The 25,305-nt window shown below is 45.3% G+C and overlaps 1 protein-coding gene across 3 annotated transcripts in view; it reads left to right on the top strand.

The window, feature by feature from the left end:
* The window catches only part of kif1aa (kinesin family member 1Aa), a 520,143-nt gene extending 495,260 nt beyond the window's left edge, over positions 1-24,883 (top strand). For all 3 annotated transcript variants that reach the window (XM_068041901.1, XM_068041902.1, XM_068041905.1), the window contains one exon: positions 24,539-24,883. In XM_068041901.1, the coding sequence (XP_067898002.1) occupies positions 24,539-24,581 (43 nt within the window). In that variant the 3' untranslated portion in view covers positions 24,582-24,883. The remainder of the gene's footprint in view (positions 1-24,538) is intronic.
* Positions 24,884-25,305: the final 422 nt, after the last annotated feature.

Here is a 25,305-nt window from a genome sequence, read left to right on the forward strand (position 1 = left end):
ATATCAGACAGTGTTATAGTGAGGGGTGTGGGGAATATCAGACAGTTATAGTGAGGGCTGTGGGGTATATCAGACAGTGTTATAGTGAGGGGTGTGGGGAATTTCAGACAGTTATAGTGAGGGGTGTAGGGTATATCATACAGTGTTATAGTGAGGGGTGTGTGGTATATCAGACAGTGTTATAGTGAGGGGTGTGGGGAATCTCAGACAGTTATAGTGAGGGGTGTGTGGTATATCAGACAGTGTTATAGTGTGGGGTGTGGGGTATATCAGACAGTGTTATAGTGAGGGGTGTGGGGAATATCAGACAGTTATAGTGAGGGGTGTGTGGTATATCAGACAGTGTTATAGTGAGGGGTGTGGGGAATTTCAGACAGTTATAGTGAGGGGTGTAGGGTATATCATACAGTGTTATAGTGAGGGGTGTGTGGTATATCAGACAGTGTTATAGTGAGGGGTGTGGGGAATATCAGACAGTTATAGTGAGGGGTGTGTGGTATATCAGACAGTGTTATAGTGAGGGGTGTGGGGTATATCATACAGTGTTATAGTGAGGGGTGTGTGGAATATCAGAAAGTTATAGTGAGGGGTGTGTGGTATATCAGAGAGTGTTATAGTGAGGGGTGTGGAGTATATCAGACAGTGTTATAGTGAGGGGTATGGGGTATATCAGACAGTGTTACAATGAGGGGTGTGGAATATATCAGACAGTGTGATAGTGAGGGGTGTGTGGTATATCAGACAGTGTTATAGTGAGGGGTGTGGGGAATATCAGACAGTTATAGTGAGGGGTGTGTGGTATATCAGAGAGTGTTATAGTGAGGGGTGTGGAGTATATCAGACAGTGTTATAGTGAGGGGTGTGGAGTATATCAGACAGTGTTATAGTGAGGGGTGTGTGGTATATCAGACAGTGTTATAGTGAGGGGTGTGTGGTATATCAGACAGTGTTATAGTGAGGGGTGTGGGGAATATCAGACAGTGTTATCGTGAGGGGTGTGTGGTGTATCAGACAGTGTTATAGTGAGGGGTGTGGGGTATATCAGACAGTGTTATAGTGAGGGGTGTGGGGTATATCAGAGTGTTATCGTGAGGGGTGTGGGGTATATCAAGACAGTGTTATAGTGAGGGGTGTGTTGTATTTCAGACAGTGTTATAGTGAGGGGTGTGTGGTATATCAGACAGTGTTATAGTGAGGGGTGTGTGGTATATCAGACAGTGTTATAGTGAGGGGTGTGTGGTATATCAGACAGTGTTATAGTGAGGGGTGTGGGGAATATCAGACAGTTATAGTGAGGGGTGTGTGGTATATCAGAGAGTGTTATAGTGAGGGGTGTGGAGTATATCAGACAGTGTGATAGTGAGGGGTGTGGAGTATATCAGACAGTGTTATAGTGAGGGGTGTGTGGTATATCAGACAGTGTTATAGTGAGGGGTGTGTGGTATATCAGACAGTGTTATAGTGAGGGGTGTGTGGTGTATCAGACAGTGTTATAGTGAGGGGTGTGGGGTATATCAGACAGTGTTATAGTGAGGGGTGTGGGGTATATCAGAGTGTTATCGTGAGGGGTGTGGGGTATATCAAGACAGTGTTATAGTGAGGGGTGTGTTGTATTTCAGACAGTGTTATAGTGAGGGGTGTGTGGTATATCAGACAGTGTTATAGTGAGGGGTGTGTGGTATATCAGACAGTGTTATAGTGAGGGGTGTGTGGTATATCAGACAGTGTTATAGTGAGGGGTGTGGGGTAGATCAGACAGTGTTATAGTGAGGGGTGTGGGGTAGATCAGACAGTGTTATAGTGAGGGGTGTGGGGTAGATCAGACAGTGTTATAGTGAGGGGTGTAGGGAATATCAGACAGTGTTATAGTGAGGGGTGTGTGATATATCAGACACTGTTACGGTGAGGGGTGTGTGGTATGTCAGACAGTGTTATAGTGAGGGGTGTGTGGATATCAGACAGTGTTATAGTGAGGGGTGTGGGGAATATCAGACAGTGTTATAGTGAGGGGTGTGTGGATATCAGATAGTGTTATAGTGAGGGGTGTGTGGATATCAGACAGTGTTATAGTGAGGGGTGTGGGGAATATCAGACAGTTATAGTGAGGGGTGTGGGGAATATCAGACAGTTATAGTGAGGGGTGTAGGGTATATCAGACAGTGTTATAGTGAGGGGTGTGGGGAATATCAGACAGTTATAGTGAGGGGTGTGGGGTATATCAGACAGTGTTATAGTGAGGGGTGTGGGGAATTTCAGACAGTTATAGTGAGGGGTGTAGGGTATATCATACAGTGTTATAGTGAGGGGTGTGTGGTATATCAGACAGTGTTATAGTGAGGGGTGTGGGGAATATCAGACAGTTATAGTGAGGGGTGTGTGGTATATCAGACAGTGTTATAGTGAGGGGTGTGGGGTATATCATACAGTGTTATAGTGAGGGGTGTGTGGAATATCAGACAGTTATAGTGAGGGGTGTGTGGTATATCAGAGAGTGTTATAGTGAGGGGTGTGGAGTATATCAGACAGTGTTATAGTGAGGGGTTTGGGGTATATCAGACAGTGTTATAGTGAGGGGTGTGGAATATATCAGACAGTGTTATAGTGAGGGGTGTGTGGTATATCAGACAGTGTTATAGTGAGGGGTGTGGGGAATATCAGACAGTTATAGTGAGGGGTGTGTGGTATATCAGAGAGTGTTATAGTGAGGGGTGTGGAGTATATCAGACAGTGTTATAGTGAGGGGTGTGGGGTATATCAGACAGTGTTAGAGTGAGGGGTGTGGAGTATATCAGACAGTGTTATAGTGAGGGGTGTGTGGTATATCAGACAGTGTTATAGTGAGGGGTGTGTGGTATATCAGACAGTGTTGTAGTGAGGGGTGTGGGGAATATCAGACAGTGTTATCGTGAGGGGTGTGTGGTGTATCAGACAGTGTTATAGTGAGGGGTGTGGGGTATATCAGAGTGTTATCGTGAGGGGTGTGGGGTATATCAGACAGTGTTATAGTGAGGGGTGTGTGGTATTTCAGACAGTGTTATAGTGAGGAGTGTGTGGTATATCAGACAGTGTTATAGTGAGGGGTGTGTGGTATATCAGACAGTGTTATAGTGAGGGGTGTGTGGTATATCAGACAGTGTTATCGTGAGGGGTGTGGGGAATATCAGACAGTTATAGTGAGGGGTGTGTGGTATATCAGAGAGTGTTATGGTGAGGGGTGTGGAGTATATCACAGTGTTATAGTGAGGGGTGTGGGGTATATCAGACAGTGTTATCGTGAGGGGTGTGGAGTATATCAGACAGTGTTATAGTGAGGGGTGTGTGGTATATCAGACAGTGTTATAGTGAGGGGTGTGTGGTATATCAGACAGTGTTATAGTGAGGGGTGTGGGGAATATCAGACAGTGTTATCGTGAGGGGTGTGTGGTGTATCAGACAGTGTTATAGTGAGGGGTGTGGGGTATATCAGACAGTGTTATAGTGAGGGGTGTGGGGTATATCAGAGTGTTATCGTGAGGGGTGTGGGGTATATCAGACAGTGTTATAGTGAGGGGTGTGTGGTATTTCAGACAGTGTTATAGTGAGGGGTGTGTGGTATATCAGACAGTGTTCAAGTGAGGGGTGTTTGGTTTTTCAGACATTGTTATCGTGAGGGGTGTGTGGTATATCAGAGTGTTATCGTGAGGGGTGTGGGGTATATCAGACAGTGTTATAGTGAGGGGTGTGTGGTATATCAGACAGTGTTATTGTGAGGGGTGTGTGGTATATCAGACATTGTTATCGTGAGGGGTGTGTGGTATATCAGACAGTGTTATCGTGAGGGGTGTGTGGTATATCAGACATTGTTATCGTGAGGGGTGTGTGGTATATCAGAGTGTTATTGAGAGGGGTGTGTGGTATATCAGACACTGTTATAGTGAGGGGTGTGTGGTATATCAGACAATGTTATAGTGAGGGGTGTGTGGTATATCAGACAGTGTTATAGTGAGGGGTGTGTGGTATATCAGACAGTGTTTTAGTGAGGGGTGTGGGGGATATCAGACAGTGTTAAAGTGAGGGGTGTGTGGTATATCAGACAGTGTTATAGTGAGGGGTGTGTGGTATATCAGACAGTGTTATAGTGAGGGGTGTGGGGAATATCAGACAGTGTTATAGTGAGGGGTGTGTGGTATATCAGACAATGTTATAGTGAGGGTTGTGTGGTATATCAGACAGTGTTATCGTGAGGGGTGTGGGGAATATCAGACAGTGTTATAGTGAGGGGTGTGGAGTATATCAGACAGTGTTATAGTGAGGGGTGTGTGGTATGTCAGACAGTGTCATAGTGAGGGGTGTGGGGTAGATCAGACAGTGTTATAGTGAGGGGTGTGGGGTAGATCAGACAGTGTTATAGTGAGGGGTGTAGGGAATATCAGACAGTGTTATAGTGAGGGGTGTGTGATATATCAGACACTGTTACGGTGAGGGGTGTGTGGTATGTCAGACAGTGTTATAGTGAGGGGTGTGTGGATATCAGACAGTGTTATAGTGAGGGGTGTGGGGAATATCAGACAGTGTTATAGTGAGGGGTGTGTGGATATCAGACAGTGTTATAGTGAGGGGTGTGTGGATATCAGACAGTGTTATAGTGAGGGGTGTGGGGAATATCAGACAGTTATAGTGAGGGGTGTAGGGTATATCAGACAGTGTTATGGTGAGGGGTGTGTGGTATATCAGACAGTGTTATAGTGAGGGGTGTGGGGAATATCAGACAGTTATAGTGAGGGCTGTGGGGTATATCAGACAGTGTTATAGTGAGGGGTGTGGGGAATTTCAGACAGTTATAGTGAGGGGTGTAGGGTATATCATACAGTGTTATAGTGAGGGGTGTGTGGTATATCAGACAGTGTTATAGTGAGGGGTGTGGGGAATCTCAGACAGTTATAGTGAGGGGTGTGTGGTATATCAGACAGTGTTATAGTGTGGGGTGTGGGGTATATCAGACAGTGTTATAGTGAGGGGTGTGGGGAATATCAGACAGTTATAGTGAGGGGTGTGTGGTATATCAGACAGTGTTATAGTGAGGGGTGTGGGGAATTTCAGACAGTTATAGTGAGGGGTGTAGGGTATATCATACAGTGTTATAGTGAGGGGTGTGTGGTATATCAGACAGTGTTATAGTGAGGGGTGTGGGGAATATCAGACAGTTATAGTGAGGGGTGTGTGGTATATCAGACAGTGTTATAGTGAGGGGTGTGGGGTATATCATACAGTGTTATAGTGAGGGGTGTGTGGAATATCAGAAAGTTATAGTGAGGGGTGTGTGGTATATCAGAGAGTGTTATAGTGAGGGGTGTGGAGTATATCAGACAGTGTTATAGTGAGGGGTATGGGGTATATCAGACAGTGTTACAATGAGGGGTGTGGAATATATCAGACAGTGTGATAGTGAGGGGTGTGTGGTATATCAGACAGTGTTATAGTGAGGGGTGTGGAGTATATCAGACAGTGTTATAGTGAGGGGTGTGTGGTATATCAGACAGTGTTATAGTGAGGGGTGTGTGGTATATCAGACAGTGTTATAGTGAGGGGTGTGGGGAATATCAGACAGTGTTATCGTGAGGGGTGTGTGGTGTATCAGACAGTGTTATAGTGAGGGGTGTGGGGTATATCAGACAGTGTTATAGTGAGGGGTGTGGGGTATATCAGAGTGTTATCGTGAGGGGTGTGGGGTATATCAAGACAGTGTTATAGTGAGGGGTGTGTTGTATTTCAGACAGTGTTATAGTGAGGGGTGTGTGGTATATCAGACAGTGTTATAGTGAGGGGTGTGTGGTATATCAGACAGTGTTATAGTGAGGGGTGTGTGGTATATCAGACAGTGTTATAGTGAGGGGTGTGGGGAATATCAGACAGTTATAGTGAGGGGTGTGTGGTATATCAGAGAGTGTTATAGTGAGGGGTGTGGAGTATATCAGACAGTGTGATAGTGAGGGGTGTGGAGTATATCAGACAGTGTTATAGTGAGGGGTGTGTGGTATATCAGACAGTGTTATAGTGAGGGGTGTGTGGTATATCAGACAGTGTTATAGTGAGGGGTGTGTGGTGTATCAGACAGTGTTATAGTGAGGGGTGTGGGGTATATCAGACAGTGTTATAGTGAGGGGTGTCGGGTATATCAGAGTGTTATCGTGAGGGGTGTGGGGTATATCAAGACAGTGTTATAGTGAGGGGTGTGTTGTATTTCAGACAGTGTTATAGTGAGGGGTGTGTGGTATATCAGACAGTGTTATAGTGAGGGGTGTGTGGTATATCAGACAGTGTTATAGTGAGGGGTGTGTGGTATATCAGACAGTGTTATCGTGAGGGGTGTGGGGAATATCAGACAGTTATAGTGAGGGGTGTGTGGTATATCAGAGAGTGTTATGGTGAGGGGTGTGGAGTATATCAGACAGTGTTATAGTGAGGGGTGTGGGGTATATCAGACAGTGTTATAGTGAGGGGTGTGGAGTATATCAGACAGTGTTATAGTGAGGGGTGTGTGATATATCAGACAGTGTTATAGTGAGGGGTGTGTGGTATATCAGACAGTGTTATAGTGAGGGGTGTGGGGAATATCAGACAGTCTTATCGTGAGGGGTGTGTGGTGTATCAGACAGTGTTATAGTGAGGGGTGTGGGGTATATCAGACAGTGTTATAGTGAGGGGTGTGGGGTATATCAGAGTGTTATCGTGAGGGGTGTGGGGTATATCAGACAGTGTTATAGTGAGGGGTGTGTGGTATTTCAGACAGTGTTATAGTGAGGGGTGTGTGGTATATCAGACAGTGTTATAGTGAGGGGTGTGTGGTATATCAGACATTGTTATCGTGAGGGGTGTGTGGTATATCAGAGTGTTATCGTGAGGGGTGTGGGGTATATCAGACAGTGTTATAGTGAGGGTTGTGTGGTATATCAGACAGTGTTATAGTGAGGGGTGTGTGGTATATCAGACATTGTTATCGTGAGGGGTGTGTGGTATATCAGACAGTGTTATAGTGAGGGGTGTGTGGTATATCAGACATTGTTATCGTGAGGGGTGTGTGGTATATCAGAGTGTTATCGTGAGGGGTGTGGGGTATATCAGACAGTGTTATAGTGAGGGGTGTGTGGTATATCAGACAGTGTTATAGTGAGGGGTGTGGGGAATATCAGACAGTGTTATAGTGAGGGGTGTGTGTTATATCAGACAATGTTATAGTGAGGGCTGTGTGGTATATCAGACAGTGTTATAGTGAGGGGTGTGTGGTATATCAGACAATGTTATAGTGAGGGTTGTGTGGTATATCAGACAGTGTTATAGTGAGAGGTGTCGGGAATATCAGACAGTGTTATAGTGAGGGGTGTGTGGTATATCAGACAGTGTTATAGTGAGGGGTGTCGGGAATATCAGACAGTGTTATAGTGAGGGGTGTGTGGTATATCAGACAGTGTTACAGTGAGGGGTGTGTGGTATGTCAGACAGTGTTATAGTGAGAGGTGTGGGGAATATCAGACAATCTTATAGTGAGGGGAGTGTGGTATATCAGACAGTGTTTTAGTGAGGGGTGTGGGGTATATCAGACAGTGCTCTTGTGAGGGGTGTGTGGTATATCAGACAGTGTCATAGTGAGGGGTGTGGGGGAGATCAGACAGTGTTATAGTGAGGGGCGTGTGGTACATCAGACAGTGTTAGAGTGAGGGGTGTGGGGTATATCAGACAGTGTTCCAGTGAGGGGTGTGTGGTATGTCAGACAGTGTTGTAGTGTGGGGTGTTTGGTATATCAGACAGTGTTATCGTGAGGGGTGTGGGGTATATCAGACAGTGTTATAGTGAGGGGTGTGTGATATATCAGACACTGTTATAGTGAAGGGTGTGGGGTATATCAGACAGTGTTATTGTGAGGGGTGTGTGGTATATCAGACAGTGTTATAGTGAGGGGTGTGGGGTATTTCAGACAGTGTTATAGTGAGGGGTGTGTGGTATTTCAGACAGTGTTATAGTGAGGGGTGTGTGGTATATCAGACAGTGTTATAGTGAGGGGTGTGTGGATATCAGACAGTGTAATAGTGAGGGGTGTGTGGTATATCAGACAGTGTTATAGTGAGGGGTGTGTGGTATATCAGACAGTGTTATAGTGAGGGGTGTGTGGTATATCAGACAGTCTTATAGTGAGGGGTGTGTGGTATATCAGACAGGGTTATAGTGAGGGGTGTGTGATATATCATACAGTGTTATAGTGAGGGGTGTGGAGTATATCAGACATTGTTATCGTGAGGGGTGTGTGGTATATCAGAGTGTTATCGTGAGGGGTGTGGGGTATATCAGACAGTGTTATAGTCTGGGGTGTGGGCATATCAGACAGTGTTATCGTGAGGGGTGTGGGGTATATCAGACAGTGTTATATTGAGGGGTGTGTGGTATATCAGACAGTGTTATAGTGAGGGGTGTGTGGTATATCAGACAGTGTTATAGTGAGGGGTGTGGGGAATATCAGACAGTGTTATAGTGAGGGGTGTGTGGTATATCAGACAGTGTTATAGTGAGGGGTGTGTGGCATATCAGACAGTGTTATAGTGAGGGGTGTGTGGTATATCAGACAGTGTTATAGTGAGTGGTGTGGGGTATATCAGACAGTGTTATAGTGAGGGGTGTGTGATGTATCAGACACTGTTATAGTGAGGGGTGTGGGGTATATCGGACAGTGTTATAGTGAGGGATGTGTGGTATATCAGACAGTGTTGGAGTGAGGGGTGTGTGGTCTATCAGACAGTGTTATAGTGAGGGGTGTGTGGTATATCAGACAGTTATAGTGAGGGGTGTGGGGTATGTCAGACAGTGTTATAGTGAGGGGTGTGGGGTATTTCAGACAGAGTTATAGTGAGGGGTGTGGGATATCTCGGACAGTGTTATAGTGAGGGTGTGGGGTATATCAGACAGTGTTATAGTGAGGGTGTGGGGTGTATCAGACAGTTATAGTGAGGGGTGTGGGGTATATCAGACATTGTTATAGTGAGGGTGTGGGGTATATCAGACAGTGTTATAGTGAGGGGTGTGTGGTATATCAGACAGTGTGATAGTGAGGGGTGTGGGGTATATCAGACAGTTATAGTGAGGGGTGTGGGATATCTCGGACAGTGTTATAGTGAGGGATGTGGGATATCTCGGACAGTGTTATAGTGAGGGATGTGTGGTATATCAGTCATTGTTATAGAGGGGTGTGTGGTATATCAGACAGTGTTAGAGTGAGTGGTGTGGGGTATATCAGTAAGTGTTCTAGTGAGGGGTGTGTGGTATGTCAGACAGTGTTGTAGTGAGGGGTGTTTGGTATATCAGACAGTGTTTTCGTGAGGGGTGTGGGGTATATCAGACAGTGTTATAGTGAGGGGTGTGGGGTATATCAGACAGTGTTGTAGTGAGGGGTGTGTGGTTTATCAGACAGTGTTATAGTGAGGGGTGTGGTATATCAGACTGTGTTGTAGTGAGGGGTGTTTGGTAAATCAGACAGTGTTATAGTGAGGGGTCTGGTATATCAGACAGTGTTATAGTGAGGGGTGTTTGGTATATCAGACAGTGTTCTAGTGAGGGGTGTGTGATATATCAGACAGTGTTATAGTGAGGAGTGTGGGGTATATCAGACAGTGTTATAGTGAGGGGTGTTTGGTATATCAGAATGTGTTATTGTGAGAGTTGTGTGGTATATCAGACAGTGTTCTCGTGAGGGGTGTGTGGTATATCAGACAGTGTTATAGTTAGGGGTGTGGGGTATATCAGACAGTGTTATAGTGAGGGGTGTGTAGTATATCAGACAGTTATAGTGAGGGGTGTGGGGTATATCAGACAGTGTTATACTGAGGGTGTGGGGTATATCAGACAGTTATAGTGAGGGGTGTGGGGTATATCAGACAGTGTTAGAGTGAGGGTGTGGGCTATATCAGACAGTGTTATAGTGAGGGGTGTGTGGTATATCAGACAGTGTGATAGTGAGGGGTGTGGGGTATATCAGACAGAGTTATAGTGAGGGGTGTGGGGTATATCGGACAGTGTTATAGTGAGGGATGTGTGGTATATCAGACAGTGTTATAGTGAGGGGTGTGTGGTATATCAGACAGTGTTATAGTGAGGGGTGTGGGGTATATCGGACAGTGTTATAGTGAGGGATGTGTGGTATATCAGACAGTGTTATAGTGAGGGGTGTGTGGTATATCGGACAGTGTTATAGTGAGGGATGTGTGGTATATCAGACAGTGTTACAGTGAGGGGTGTGTGGTATATCAGACAGTGTTATAGTGAGGGGTGTGTGGTATATCAGACAGTGTTATAGTGAGGGGTGTGGGGAATATCAGACAGTGTTATAGTGAGGGGTGTAGGGAATATCCGACAGTGTTATAGTGAGGGGCGTGTGGTATATAAGACAGTGTTAGAGTGAGGGGTGTGGGGTATATCAGACAGTGTTGTAGTGAGGGGTGTTTGGTATATCAGACAGTGTTATCGTGAGGGGTGTGGGGTATATCAGACAGTGTTATAGTGAGGGGTGTGGGGTATATCAGACAGTGTTGTAGTGAGGGGTGTGTGGTTCATCAGACAGTGTTATAGTGAGGGGTGTGGTATATCAGACAGTGTTATCGTGAGGGGTGTTTGGTAAATCAGACAGTGTTATAGTGAGGGGTCTGGTATATCAGACAGTGTTATCGTGAGGGGTGTTTGGTATATCAGACAGTGTTCCAGTGAGGGGTGTGTTTTAGATCAGACAGTGTTATAGTGAGGAGTGTGGGGTATATCAGACAGTGTTATAGTGAGGGGTGTTTGGTATATCAGACAGTGTTATAGTGAGGGGTGTTTGGTATATCAGACAGTGTTGAAGTGAGGGGTGTTTGGTATATCAGACAGTGTTATCGTGAGGGGTGTGTGGTATATCAGACAGTGTTATAGTGAGGGGTGTGTGGTATATCAGACAGTGTTATAGTGAGGGGTGTGTGGTATATCAGACAGTGTTATAGTGAGGGGTGTGGGGAATATCAGACAGTGTTATCGTGAGGGGTGTGTGGTGTATCAGACAGTGTTATAGTGAGGGGTGTGGGGTATATCAGACAGTGTTATAGTGAGGGGTGTGGGGTATATCAGAGTGTTATCGTGAGGGGTGTGGGGTATATCAAGACAGTGTTATAGTGAGGGGTGTGTTGTATTTCAGACAGTGTTATAGTGAGGGGTGTGTGGTATATCAGACAGTGTTATAGTGAGGGGTGTGTGGTATATCAGACAGTGTTATAGTGAGGGGTGTGTGGTATATCAGACAGTGTTATAGTGAGGGGTGTGGGGAATATCAGACAGTTATAGTGAGGGGTGTGTGGTATATCAGAGAGTGTTATAGTGAGGGGTGTGGAGTATATCAGACAGTGTGATAGTGAGGGGTGTGGAGTATATCAGACAGTGTTATAGTGAGGGGTGTGTGGTATATCAGACAGTGTTATAGTGAGGGGTGTGTGGTATATCAGACAGTGTTATAGTGAGGGGTGTGTGGTGTATCAGACAGTGTTATAGTGAGGGGTGTGGGGTATATCAGAGTGTTATCGTGAGGGGTGTGGGGTATATCAAGACAGTGTTATAGTGAGGGGTGTGTTGTATTTCAGACAGTGTTATAGTGAGGGGTGTGTGGTATATCAGACAGTGTTATAGTGAGGGGTGTGTGGTATATCAGACAGTGTTATAGTGAGGGGTGTGTGGTATATCAGACAGTGTTATCGTGAGGGGTGTGGGGAATATCAGACAGTTATAGTGAGGGGTGTGTGGTATATCAGAGAGTGTTATGGTGAGGGGTGTGGAGTATATCAGACAGTGTTATAGTGAGGGGTGTGGGGTATATCAGACAGTGTTATAGTGAGGGGTGTGGAGTATATCAGACAGTGTTATAGTGAGGGGTGTGTGATATATCAGACAGTGTTATAGTGAGGGGTGTGTGGTATATCAGACAGTGTTATAGTGAGGGGTGTGGGGAATATCAGACAGTGTTATCGTGAGGGGTGTGTGGTGTATCAGACAGTGTTATAGTGAGGGGTGTGGGGTATATCAGACAGTGTTATAGTGAGGGGTGTGGGGTATATCAGAGTGTTATCGTGAGGGGTGTGGGGTATATCAGACAGTGTTATAGTGAGGGGTGTGTGGTATTTCAGACAGTGTTATAGTGAGGGGTGTGTGGTATATCAGACAGTGTTATAGTGAGGGGTGTGTGGTATATCAGACATTGTTATCGTGAGGGGTGTGTGGTATATCAGAGTGTTATCGTGAGGGGTGTGGGGTATATCAGACAGTGTTATAGTGAGGGTTGTGTGGTATATCAGACAGTGTTATAGTGAGGGGTGTGTGGTATATCAGACATTGTTATCGTGAGGGGTGTGTGGTATATCAGACAGTGTTATAGTGAGGGGTGTGTGGTATATCAGACATTGTTATCGTGAGGGGTGTGTGGTATATCAGAGTGTTATCGTGAGGGGTGTGGGGTATATCAGACAGTATTATAGTGAGGGGTGTGTGGTATATCAGACAGTGTTATAGTGAGGGGTGTGGGGAATATCAGACAGTGTTATAGTGAGGGGTGTGTGTTATATCAGACAATGTTATAGTGAGGGCTGTGTGGTATATCAGACAGTGTTATAGTGAGGGGTGTGTGGTATATCAGACAATGTTATAGTGAGGGTTGTGTGGTATATCAGACAGTGTTATAGTGAGAGGTGTCGGGAATATCAGACAGTGTTATAGTGAGGGGTGTGTGGTATATCAGACAGTGTTATAGTGAGGGGTGTCGGGAATATCAGACAGTGTTATAGTGAGGGGTGTGTGGTATATCAGACAGTGTTACAGTGAGGGGTGTGTGGTATGTCAGACAGTGTTATAGTGAGAGGTGTGGGGAATATCAGACAATCTTATAGTGAGGGGAGTGTGGTATATCAGACAGTGTTTTAGTGAGGGGTGTGGGGTATATCAGACAGTGCTCTTGTGAGGGGTGTGTGGTATATCAGACAGTGTCATAGTGAGGGGTGTGGGGGAGATCAGACAGTGTTATAGTGAGGGGCGTGTGGTACATCAGACAGTGTTAGAGTGAGGGGTGTGGGGTATATCAGACAGTGTTCCAGTGAGGGGTGTGTGGTATGTCAGACAGTGTTGTAGTGTGGGGTGTTTGGTATATCAGACAGTGTTATCGTGAGGGGTGTGGGGTATATCAGACAGTGTTATAGTGAGGGGTGTGTGATATATCAGACACTGTTATAGTGAAGGGTGTGGGGTATATCAGACAGTGTTATTGTGAGGGGTGTGTGGTATATCAGACAGTGTTATAGTGAGGGGTGTGGGGTATTTCAGACAGTGTTATAGTGAGGGGTGTGTGGTATTTCAGACAGTGTTATAGTGAGGGGTGTGTGGTATATCAGACAGTGTTATAGTGAGGGGTGTGTGGATATCAGACAGTGTAATAGTGAGGGGTGTGTGGTATATCAGACAGTGTTATAGTGAGGGGTGTGTGGTATATCAGACAGTGTTATAGTGAGGGGTGTGTGGTATATCAGACAGTCTTATAGTGAGGGGTGTGTGGTATATCAGACAGGGTTATAGTGAGGGGTGTGTGATATATCATACAGTGTTATAGTGAGGGGTGTGGAGTATATCAGACATTGTTATCGTGAGGGGTGTGTGGTATATCAGAGTGTTATCGTGAGGGGTGTGGGGTATATCAGACAGTGTTATAGTCTGGGGTGTGGGCATATCAGACAGTGTTATCGTGAGGGGTGTGGGGTATATCAGACAGTGTTATATTGAGGGGTGTGTGGTATATCAGACAGTGTTATAGTGAGGGGTGTGTGGTATATCAGACAGTGTTATCGTGAGGGGTGTTTGGTAAATCAGACAGTGTTATAGTGAGGGGTCTGGTATATCAGACAGTGTTATCGTGAGGGGTGTTTGGTATATCAGACAGTGTTCCAGTGAGGGGTGTGTTTTAGATCAGACAGTGTTATAGTGAGGAGTGTGGGGTATATCAGACAGTGTTATAGTGAGGGGTGTTTGGTATATCAGACAGTGTTATAGTGAGGGGTGTTTGGTATATCAGACAGTGTTGAAGTGAGGGGTGTTTGGTATATCAGACAGTGTTATCGTGAGGGGTGTGTGGTATATCAGACAGTGTTATAGTGAGGAGTGTGGGGTATATCAGACAGTGTTATAGTGAGGGGTGTTTGGTATATCAGACAGTGTTATAGTGAGTGGTGTGGGGTATATCAGACCGTGTTATAGTGAGAGATGTGTGGTATATCAGACAGTGTTATAGTGAGGGGTGTTTGGTATATCAGACAGTGTTATAGTGAGGGGTGTTTGGTATATCAGACAGTGTTGTAGTGAGGGGTGTTTGGTAAATCAGACAGTGTTATAGTGAGGGGTCTGGTATATCAGACAGTGTTATCGTGAGGGGTGTTTGGTATATCAGACAGTGTTCCAGTGAGGGGTGTGTTTTATATCAGACAGTGTTATAGTGAGGAGTGTGGGGTATATCAGACAGTGTTATAGTGAGGGGTGTTTGGTATATCAGACAGTGTTGAAGTGAGGGGTGTTTGGTATATCAGACAGTGTTATCGTGAGGGGTGTGTGGTATATCAGACAGTGTTATAGTGAGGAGTGTGGGGTATATCAGACAGTGTTGTGGTGAGGGGTGTGGGGTATATCAGACCGTGTTATAGTGAGAGATGTGTGGTATATCAGACAGTGTTATAGTGAGGGGTGTTTGGTATATCAGACAGTGTTACAGTGAGGGGTGTTTGGTATATCAGACAGTGTTCTAGTGAGGGGTGTTTGGTATATCAGACAGTGTTATAGTGAGTGGTGTGGGGTCTATCAGACCGTGTTATAGTGAGAGATGTGTGGTATATCAGACAGTGTTGTAGTGAGGGGTGTGGTATATCAGACAGTGTTATAGTGAGGGGTGTTTGGTATATCAGACAGTGTTATAGTGAGTGGTGTGGGGTATATCAGACCGTGTTATAGTGAGAGATGTGTGGTATATCAGACAGTGTTATAGTGAGGGGTGTTTGGTATATCAGACAGTGTTATAGTGAGGGGTGTGTGGTATATCAGACAGTGTTACAGTGAGGGGTGTGTGGTATGTCAGACAGTGTTATAGTGAGAGGTGTGGGGAATATCAGACAATCTTATAGTGAGGGGAGTGTGGTATATCAGACAGTGTTTTAGTGAGGGGTGTGGGGTATATCAGACAGTGTTCTTGTGAGGGGTGTGTGGTATATCAGACAGTGTCATAGTGAGGGGTGTGGGGGAGATCAGACATTGTTATAGTGAGGGGTGTAGGGAATATCAGACAGTGTTATAGTGAGGGGCGTGTGGTACATCAGACAGTGTTAGAGTGAGGGGTGTGGGGTATATCAGACAGTGTTCCAGTGAGGGGTGTGTGGTATGTCAGACAGTGTTGTAGTGAGGGGTGTTTGGTATATCAGACAGTGTTATCGTGAGGGGTGAGGGGTATATCAGACAGTGTTATAGTGAGGGGTGTGTGATATATCAGACACTGTTATAGTGAAGGGTGTGGGGTATATCAGACAGTGTTATTGTGAGGGGTGTGTGGTATATCAGACAGTGTTATAGTGAGGGGTGTGGGGTATTTCAGACAGTGTTATAGTGAGGGGTGTGTGGTATTTCAGACAGTGTTATAGTGAGGGGTGTGTGGTATATCAGACAGTGTTATAGTGAGGGGTGTGTGGATATCAGACAGTGTAATAGTGAGGGGTGTGTGGTATATCAGACAGTGTTATAGTGAGGGGTGTGTGGTATATCAGACAGTGTTATAGTGAGGGGTGTGTGGTATATCAGACAGTCTTATAGTGAGGGGTGTGTGGTATATCAGACAGGGTTATAGTGAGGGGTGTGTGATATATCATACAGTGTTATAGTGAGGGGTGTGGAGTATATCAGACATTGTTATCGTGAGGGGTGTGGGGTATATCAGACAGTGTTATATTGAGGGGTGTGTGGTATATCCGACAGTGTTATAGTGAAGGGTGTGTGGTATATCAGACAGTGTTATAGTGAGGGGTGTGGGGAATATCAGACAGTGTTATAGTGAGGGGTGTGTGGTATATCAGACAGTGTTATAGTGAGGGGTGTGTGGCATATCAGACAGTGTTATAGTGAGGGGTGTGTGGTATATCAGACAGTGTTATAGTGAGTGGTGTGGGGTATATCAGACAGTGTTATAGTGAGGGGTGTGTGATGTATCAGACACTGTTATAGTGAAGGGTGTGGGGTATATCAGACAGTGTTATAGTGAGAGGTGTGTGGTATATCAGACAGTGTTTTAGTGAGGTGTGTGGGTTATATCAGACAGTGTTATAGTGAGGGGTGTGGGGTATATCAGACAGTGTTATCGTGAGGGGTGTGTGGTATATCAGACAGTGTTATAGTTAGGGGTGTGGGGTATATCAGACAGTGTTATAGTGAGGGGTGTGTGGTATATCAGACAGTTATAGTGAGGGGTGTGGGGTATATCGGACAGTGTTATAGTGAGGGATGTGTGGTATATCAGACAGTGTTGGAGTGAGGGGTGTGTGGTCTATCAGACAGTGTTATAGTGAGGGGTGTGTGGTATATCAGACAGTTATAGTGAGGGGTGTGGGGTATGTCAGACAGTGTTATAGTGAGGGGTGTGGGGTATATCAGACAGAGTTATAGTGAGGGGTGTGGGATATCTCGGACACTGTTATAGTGAGGGTGTGGGGTATATCAGACAGTGTTATAGTGAGGGTGTGGGGTGTATCAGACAGTTATAGTGAGGGGTGTGGGGTATATCAGACATTGTTATAGTGAGGGTGTGGGGTATATCAGACAGTGTTATAGTGAGGGGTGTGTGGTATATCAGACAGTGTGATAGTGAGGGGTGTGGGGTATATCAGACAGTTATAGTGAGGGGTGTGGGATATCTCGGACAGTGTTATAGTGAGGGATGTGGGATATCTCGGACAGTGTTATAGTGAGGGATGTGTGGTATATCAGACAGTGTTATAGAGGGGTGTGTGGTATATCAGACAGTGTTAGAGTGAGTGGTGTGGGGTATATCAGTAAGTGTTCTAGTGAGGGGTGTGTGGTATGTCAGACAGTGTTGTAGTGAGGGGTGTTTGGTATATCAGACAGTGTTTTCGTGAGGGGTGTGGGGTATATCAGACAGTGTTATAGTGAGGGGTGTGGGGTATATCAGACAGTGTTGTAGTGAGGGGTGTGTGGTTTATCAGACAGTGTTATAGTGAGGGGTGTGGTATATCAGACTGTGTTGTAGTGAGGGGTGTTTGGTAAATCAGACAGTGTTATAGTGAGGGGTCTGGTATATCAGACAGTGTTATAGTGAGGGGTGTTTGGTATATCAGACAGTGTTCTAGTGAGGGGTGTGTGATATATCAGACAGTGTTATAGTGAGGAGTGTGGGGTATATCAGACAGTGTTATAGTGAGGGGTGTTTGGTATATCAGAATGTGTTATTGTGAGAGTTGTGTGGTATATCAGACAGTGTTCTCGTGAGGGGTGTGTGGTATATCAGACAGTGTTATAGTTAGGGGTGTGGGGTATATCAGACAGTGTTATAGTGAGGGGTGTGTAGTATATCAGACAGTTATAGTGAGGGGTGTGGGGTATATCAGACAGTGTTATACTGAGGGTGTGGGGTATATCAGACAGTTATAGTGAGGGGTGTGGGGTATATCAGACAGTGTTAGAGTGAGGGTGTGGGCTATATCAGACAGTGTTATAGTGAGGGGTGTGTGGTATATCAGACAGTGTGATAGTGAGGGGTGTGGGGTATATCAGACAGAGTTATAGTGAGGGGTGTGGGGTATATCGGACAGTGTTATAGTGAGGGATGTGTGGTATATCAGACAGTGTTATAGTGAGGGGTGTGTGGTATATCAGACAGTGTTATAGTGAGGGGTGTGGGGTATATCGGACAGTGTTATAGTGAGGGATGTGTGGTATATCAGACAGTGTTATAGTGAGGGGTGTGTGGTATATCGGACAGTGTTATAGTGAGGGATGTGTGGTATATCAGACAGTGTTATAGTGAGGGGTGTGTGGTATATCAGACAGTGTTATAGTGAGGGGTGTGTGGTATATCAGACAGTGTTATAGTGAGGGGTGTGGGGAATATCAGACAGTGTTATAGTGAGGGGTGTAGGGAATATCCGACAGTGTTATAGTGAGGGGCGTGTGGTATATAAGACAGTGTTAGAGTGAGGGGTGTGGGGTATATCAGACAGTGTTGTAGTGAGGGGTGTTTGGTATATCAGACAGTGTTATCGTGAGGGGTGTGGGGTATATCAGACAGTGTTATAGTGAGGGGTGTGGGGTATATCAGACAGTGTTGTAGTGAGGGGTGTGTGGTTCATCAGACAGTGTTATAGTGAGGGGTGTGGTATATCAGACAGTGTTATCGTGAGGGGTGTTTGGTAAATCAAACAGTGTTATAGTGAGGGGTCTGGTATATCAGACAGTGTTATCGTGAGGGGTGTTTGGTATATCAGACAGTGTTCCAGTGAGGGGTGTGTTTTAGATCAGACAGTGTTATAGTGAGGAGTGTGGGGTATATCAGACAGTGTTATAGTGAGGGGTGTTTGGTATATCAGACAGTGTTATAGTGAGGGGTGTTTGGTATATCAGACAGTGTTGAAGTGAGGGGTGTTTGGTATATCAGACAGTGTTATCGTGAGGGGTGTGTGGTATATCAGACAGTGTTATAGTGAGGAGTGTGGGGTATATCAGACAGTGTTATAGTGAGGGGTGTTTGGTATATCAGACAGTGTTATAGTGAGTGGTGTGGGGTATATCAGACCGTGTTATAGTGAGAGATGTGTGGTATATCAGACAGTGTTATAGTGAGGGGTGTTTGGTATATCAGACAGTGTTATAGTGAGGGGTGTTTGGTATATCAGACAGTGTTGTAGTGAGGGGTGTTTGGTAAATCAGACAGTGTTATAGTGAGGGGTCTGGTATATCAGACAGTGTTATCGTGAGGGGTGTTTGGTATATCAGACAGTGTTCCAGTGAGGGGTGTGTTTTATATCAGACAGTGTTATAGTGAGGAGTGTGGGGTATATCAGACAGTGTTATAGTGAGGGGTGTTTGGTATATCAGACAGTGTTGTAGTGAGGGGTGTGTGGTTTATCAGACAGTGTTATAGTGAGGGGTGTGGTATATCAGACTGTGTTGTAGTGAGGGGTGTTTGGTAAATCAGACAGTGTTATAGTGAGGGGTCTGGTATATCAGACAGTGTTATAGTGAGGGGTGTTTGGTATATCAGACAGTGTTCTAGTGAGGGGTGTGTGATATATCAGACAGTGTTATAGTGAGGAGTGTGGGGTATATCAGACAGTGTTATAGTGAGGGGTGTTTGGTATATCAGAATGTGTTATTGTGAGAGTTGTGTGGTATATCAGACAGTGTTCTCGTGAGGGGTGTGTGGTATATCAGACAGTGTTATAGTTAGGGGTGTGGGGTATATCAGACAGTGTTATAGTGAGGGGTGTGTAGTATATCAGACAGTTATAGTGAGGGGTGTGGGGTATATCAGACAGTGTTATACTGAGGGTGTGGGGTATATCAGACAGTTATAGTGAGGGGTGTGGGGTATATCAGACAGTGTTAGAGTGAGGGTGTGGGCTATATCAGACAGTGTTATAGTGAGGGGTGTGTGGTATATCAGACAGTGTGATAGTGAGGGGTGTGGGGTATATCAGACAGAGTTATAGTGAGGGGTGTGGGGTATATCGGACAGTGTTATAGTGAGGGATGTGTGGTATATCAGACAGTGTTATAGTGAGGGGTGTGTGGTATATCAGACAGTGTTATAGTGAGGGGTGTGGGGTATATCGGACAGTGTTATAGTGAGGGATGTGTGGTATATCAGACAGTGTTATAGTGAGGGGTGTGTGGTATATCGGACAGTGTTATAGTGAGGGATGTGTGGTATATCAGACAGTGTTATAGTGAGGGGTGTGTGGTATATCAGACAGTGTTATAGTGAGGGGTGTGTGGTATATCAGACAGTGTTATAGTGAGGGGTGTGGGGAATATCAGACAGTGTTATAGTGAGGGGTGTAGGGAATATCCGACAGTGTTATAGTGAGGGGCGTGTGGTATATAAGACAGTGTTAGAGTGAGGGGTGTGGGGTATATCAGACAGTGTTGTAGTGAGGGGTGTTTGGTATATCAGACAGTGTTATCGTGAGGGGTGTGGGGTATATCAGACAGTGTTATAGTGAGGGGTGTGGGGTATATCAGACAGTGTTGTAGTGAGGGGTGTGTGGTTCATCAGACAGTGTTATAGTGAGGGGTGTGGTATATCAGACAGTGTTATCGTGAGGGGTGTTTGGTAAATCAAACAGTGTTATAGTGAGGGGTCTGGTATATCAGACAGTGTTATCGTGAGGGGTGTTTGGTATATCAGACAGTGTTCCAGTGAGGGGTGTGTTTTAGATCAGACAGTGTTATAGTGAGGAGTGTGGGGTATATCAGACAGTGTTATAGTGAGGGGTGTTTGGTATATCAGACAGTGTTATAGTGAGGGGTGTTTGGTATATCAGACAGTGTTGAAGTGAGGGGTGTTTGGTATATCAGACAGTGTTATCGTGAGGGGTGTGTGGTATATCAGACAGTGTTATAGTGAGGAGTGTGGGGTATATCAGACAGTGTTATAGTGAGGGGTGTTTGGTATATCAGACAGTGTTATAGTGAGTGGTGTGGGGTATATCAGACCGTGTTATAGTGAGAGATGTGTGGTATATCAGACAGTGTTATAGTGAGGGGTGTTTGGTATATCAGACAGTGTTATAGTGAGGGGTGTTTGGTATATCAGACAGTGTTGTAGTGAGGGGTGTTTGGTAAATCAGACAGTGTTATAGTGAGGGGTCTGGTATATCAGACAGTGTTATCGTGAGGGGTGTTTGGTATATCAGACAGTGTTCCAGTGAGGGGTGTGTTTTATATCAGACAGTGTTATAGTGAGGAGTGTGGGGTATATCAGACAGTGTTATAGTGAGGGGTGTTTGGTATATCAGACAGTGTTGAAGTGAGGGGTGTTTGGTATATCAGACAGTGTTATCGTGAGGGGTGTGTGGTATATCAGACAGTGTTATAGTGAGGAGTGTGGGGTATATCAGACAGTGTTGTGGTGAGGGGTGTGGGGTATATCAGACCGTGTTATAGTGAGAGATGTGTGGTATATCAGACAGTGTTATAGTGAGGGGTGTTTGGTATATCAGACAGTGTTACAGTGAGGGGTGTTTGGTATATCAGACAGTGTTCTAGTGAGGGGTGTTTGGTATATCAGACAGTGTTATAGTGAGTGGTGTGGGGTATATCAGACCGTGTTATGGTGAGAGATGTGTGGTATATCAGACAGTGTTGTAGTGAGGGGTGTGGTATATCAGACAGTGTTATAGTGAGGGGTGTTTGGTATATCAGACAGTGTTATAGTGAGTGGTGTGGGGTATATCAGACCGTGTTATAGTGAGAGATGTGTGGTATATCAGACAGTGTTATAGTGAGGGGTGTTTGGTATATCAGACAGTGTTATAGTGAGGGGTGTTTGGTATATCAGACAGTGTTCAAGTGAGGGGTGTTTGGTTTTTCAGACAGTGTTATAGTGAGGGGTGTTTGGTATATCAGACAGTGTTCTAGTGAGGGGTGTGTGGTATATCAGACAGTGTTATAGTGAGGGGTGTTTGGTATATCAGACAGTGTTATAGTGAGGGGTGTTTGGTATATCAGACAGTGTTCTAGTGAGGGGTGTTTGGTATATCAGACAGTGTTATAGTGAGGGGTGTTTGGTATATCAGACAGTGTTATAGTGAGGGGTGTTTGGTATATCAGACAGTGTTCTAGTGAGGGGTGTGTGGTATATCAGACAGTGTTATAGTGAGGGGTGTTTGGTATATCAGACAGTGTTGCAGTGAGGGGTGTTTGGTATATCAGACAGTGTTCTCGTGAGAGGTGTGGGGTATATCAGACAGTGTTATAGTGAGGGGTGTGTGGTATATCAGACAGTGTTATAGTGAGGGGTGTGTGGTATATCAGACAGTGTTATAGTGAGGGGTGTTTGGTATATCAGACAGTGTTATAGTGAGGGGTGTGGGGTATATCAGAGTGTTATAGTGAGGGGTGTTTGGTATATCAGACAGTGTTATAGTGAGGGGTGTTTGGTATATCAGACAGTGTTGTAGTGAGGGGTGTTTGGTATATCTGACAGTGTTATAGTGAGGGGTGTGTGATATATCATACAGTGTTATAGTGAGGGGTGTGGGGTATATCAGACAGTGTTGTAGTGAGGGGTGTTTGGTATATCAGACAGTGTTATAGTGAGGGGTGTTTGGTATATCAGACAGTGTTGTAGTGAGGGGTGTTTGGTATATCTGACAGTGTTATAGTGAGGGGTGTGTGATATATCAGACAGTATTATAGTGAGGGGTGTTTGGTATATCAGACAGTGTTGTCGTGAGGGGTGTTTGGTATATCTGACAGTGTTATAGTGAGGGGTGTGGGGTATATCAGACAGTGTTGTAGTGAGGGGTGTTTGGTATATCAGACAGTGTTATAGTGAGGGGTGTGTGATATATCAGACAGTGTTATAGTGAGGGGTGTTTGGTATATCAGACAGTGTTGTAGTGAGGGGTGTTTGGTATATCTGACAGTGTTATAGTGAGGGGTGTGGGGTATATCAGACAGTGTTGTAGTGAGGGGTGTTTGGTATATCAGACAGTGTTATAGTGAGGGGTGTGGGGTATATCAGACAGTGTTATAGTGAGGATGGGTCTGGCCACATTGCCACAGAACACTCCATCGAGTTGGAACGTGCCGTACCACCTATCCTTCGCGGAAAGGTTTGCGCAGAAAACATCTTTCACCACCAATCCATCAGGCTGTGGTCTGCACGGAATGTCCTCAAGGCCCTCCAGGATGGTGGATCCTGTCGGATGGTTTCCCGAGCAGACTGCCAAATTCATTTGGCAGAATGCCTCATCACCAGACCTTTCAAACATGCACCAAGATGTATCTTGGCTGGTGGTGAGAAGATCCCTCCCTGTCCGATCCTTCCTGCAGGCCCGGAATCTCACCGCCTCCGCACGCTGCCCTCAAGGTGGCTGTGGTGGGGAAGAGACTGTTGCCTATCTCCTTCTGGAATGTGTCTTCGCAAAGCAGGTGTGGAAAGAGATGGAGTGGTTTTTGTCAAGGTTAATCCCAAGCAGCTCTGTAACACAGGAGTCTGTGCTCTGCGGGCTGTTCCCAGGGACGCACACCAAGATAAACATCAACTGCTGCTGGAGGACCATCAATTCGGTGAAAGACGCTCTTTGCTCTGCCCGAAACTTCCTGGTCTTCCAGCGCAAAGAGTTGTCCACGACCGAGTGTTGCAGACTGGCACAGTCCAAGGTCCAGGACTGCGTGCTGAGGGACGCACTAAAGCTTGGGGAAGCCACTGCAAAGGCTCAATGGGGAAAGACCACTGTGTAAGGTCCTCCCGCCATAGTCAACCAAGGGGCTGGATCCATGGGAAACCCCTCAGGCTCTATACACCAAATGTGGGTTTGCTGTAAAATGTACATGGCAGGTAAAATGGAATGGAAGGGTTGTGAGGCAACTCACTCCTGTATTGAAGAAAACTGATTTCCTTTGCACTTTCTGCAATGTCAACTTGGCACTGTTTTGAACTGTTTTGTAAAGTATTTTTTTTACAGATTTTTATGAATAAAGTATATTTTGGTGGGAAAATGTGTTATAGTGAGGGGTGTGGGGTGTATCATAGAGTGTTATGGTGAGGGGTGTGGCGTATTTCAGACAGTGTTATAGTGAGGGGTGTGGGGTATATCAGACACTGTTTTAATGAGGGCTGTGGGGTATATTAGACAATGTTACAGTGAGAGGTATATCCGAGAGTGTTACAGTGAGGGGTGTGAGGTACATAGAACAGTGTTACAGTGAGCGGTGTGGGATATATCGGGCAGTGTTCCAGTGAAGGCTGTGGAGTATATCAGAGAGTATTACAGTGAGGGGTGTACTATATATCCGAGAATGTTACAGTGAGTGGTGTGAGGTATATTGGACAGTGTTGTAGTGAGGAATGTAGAGCATGTCAGAGATTGTTATAGTGAAGGGTGTGATGTATATTAGTGTTACAGTGAGATGTGTAAGATAGTTGAGCGTATTACAGGTAGTGTATGGGATATATCTGAAAATATTACAATGAGGATGTGGGATACATCAGAGAATGTTACAGTATTACCAGGACAGTACAATATGAAACTGCAATTACAATACATTGGGTCATGTGGAATATATGAGAGACCATGCATTATGGTGAGGGTTATGGGGTATATCAGAAAGTCTCGTACCAAAGGTTATGGGTGTATCTGAGAGTAATATAGTGAGGGGTATCAGACAGTGTTCCTATATATATTCACTAGTATAAGGCGGTGTTGGTAACTTGTTGCGTTTTCTGAAGCTATTTTCACTTTTGCAGATCGAAGCTGTCTAGAAGGAGGAGCAGTCAGATGAGGATCTGATATGGATCCTGGAATCAGCAAAATTTCCACTCCAACCCAGTGACATCAGACTGGACTCATATGTACATAGTCAACCCAGCCCTTCCAGCATTGACGTGAATGCCCATCTAACATGCCTGCTCTACGTGTAGTAATCTATTGAGGAACAAAAATTAATAGTTGTGTGAAAGCAAAAACTGTGTTGCCTGGCGCTGGGAAGCGTCGTGTTAAGTGTGCGTGTGATGCTCTGTGTGTCTTCAGCAAGTGGCTAGATATCACTGACGAGCGAGCTCTGTGATTGGACACTAGATGCTGTATGTGTTCCTTACAGTTTTTTTGGTAGGGGGTGGGGGGGGCAGTCAGGGTGCGGAGGGGGAAGGGTGTGAAGATGGTTTGTGGCATCATTACCATTCCCAACAGAGAGGCGAAATGGGGTGTTGCTGTGCCCTTGGGCACAATCCTTTTCATGGGTTTGAGATGTCTGGGACTCCTGGGACGGATGGAGGAACTGGTGGGTGAACTGAAAGAGAGCCTTAAAATGATCAATGAGAGCTCCTCATTGGTCAGTTGGCACTGCCAAAGCTCCATGCTAATTCGCTGTCCACATTCATCCCCTTAAAGGTGAACCTGGCCTCCCAAGGGCACCGTGAACAGTTTAAGGTTTGTTCCTGAGAAGAACTGGGAGTTTATTTTTTTGTGGGAGGGGAGGAATTATCTATTTAGACAAATGAAGGTTAAAGAAGAA

Source organism: Heterodontus francisci, chromosome 11 (genome assembly GCF_036365525.1).
Source record: "Heterodontus francisci isolate sHetFra1 chromosome 11, sHetFra1.hap1, whole genome shotgun sequence".
NCBI classification, from domain to species: domain Eukaryota; kingdom Metazoa; phylum Chordata; class Chondrichthyes; order Heterodontiformes; family Heterodontidae; genus Heterodontus; species Heterodontus francisci.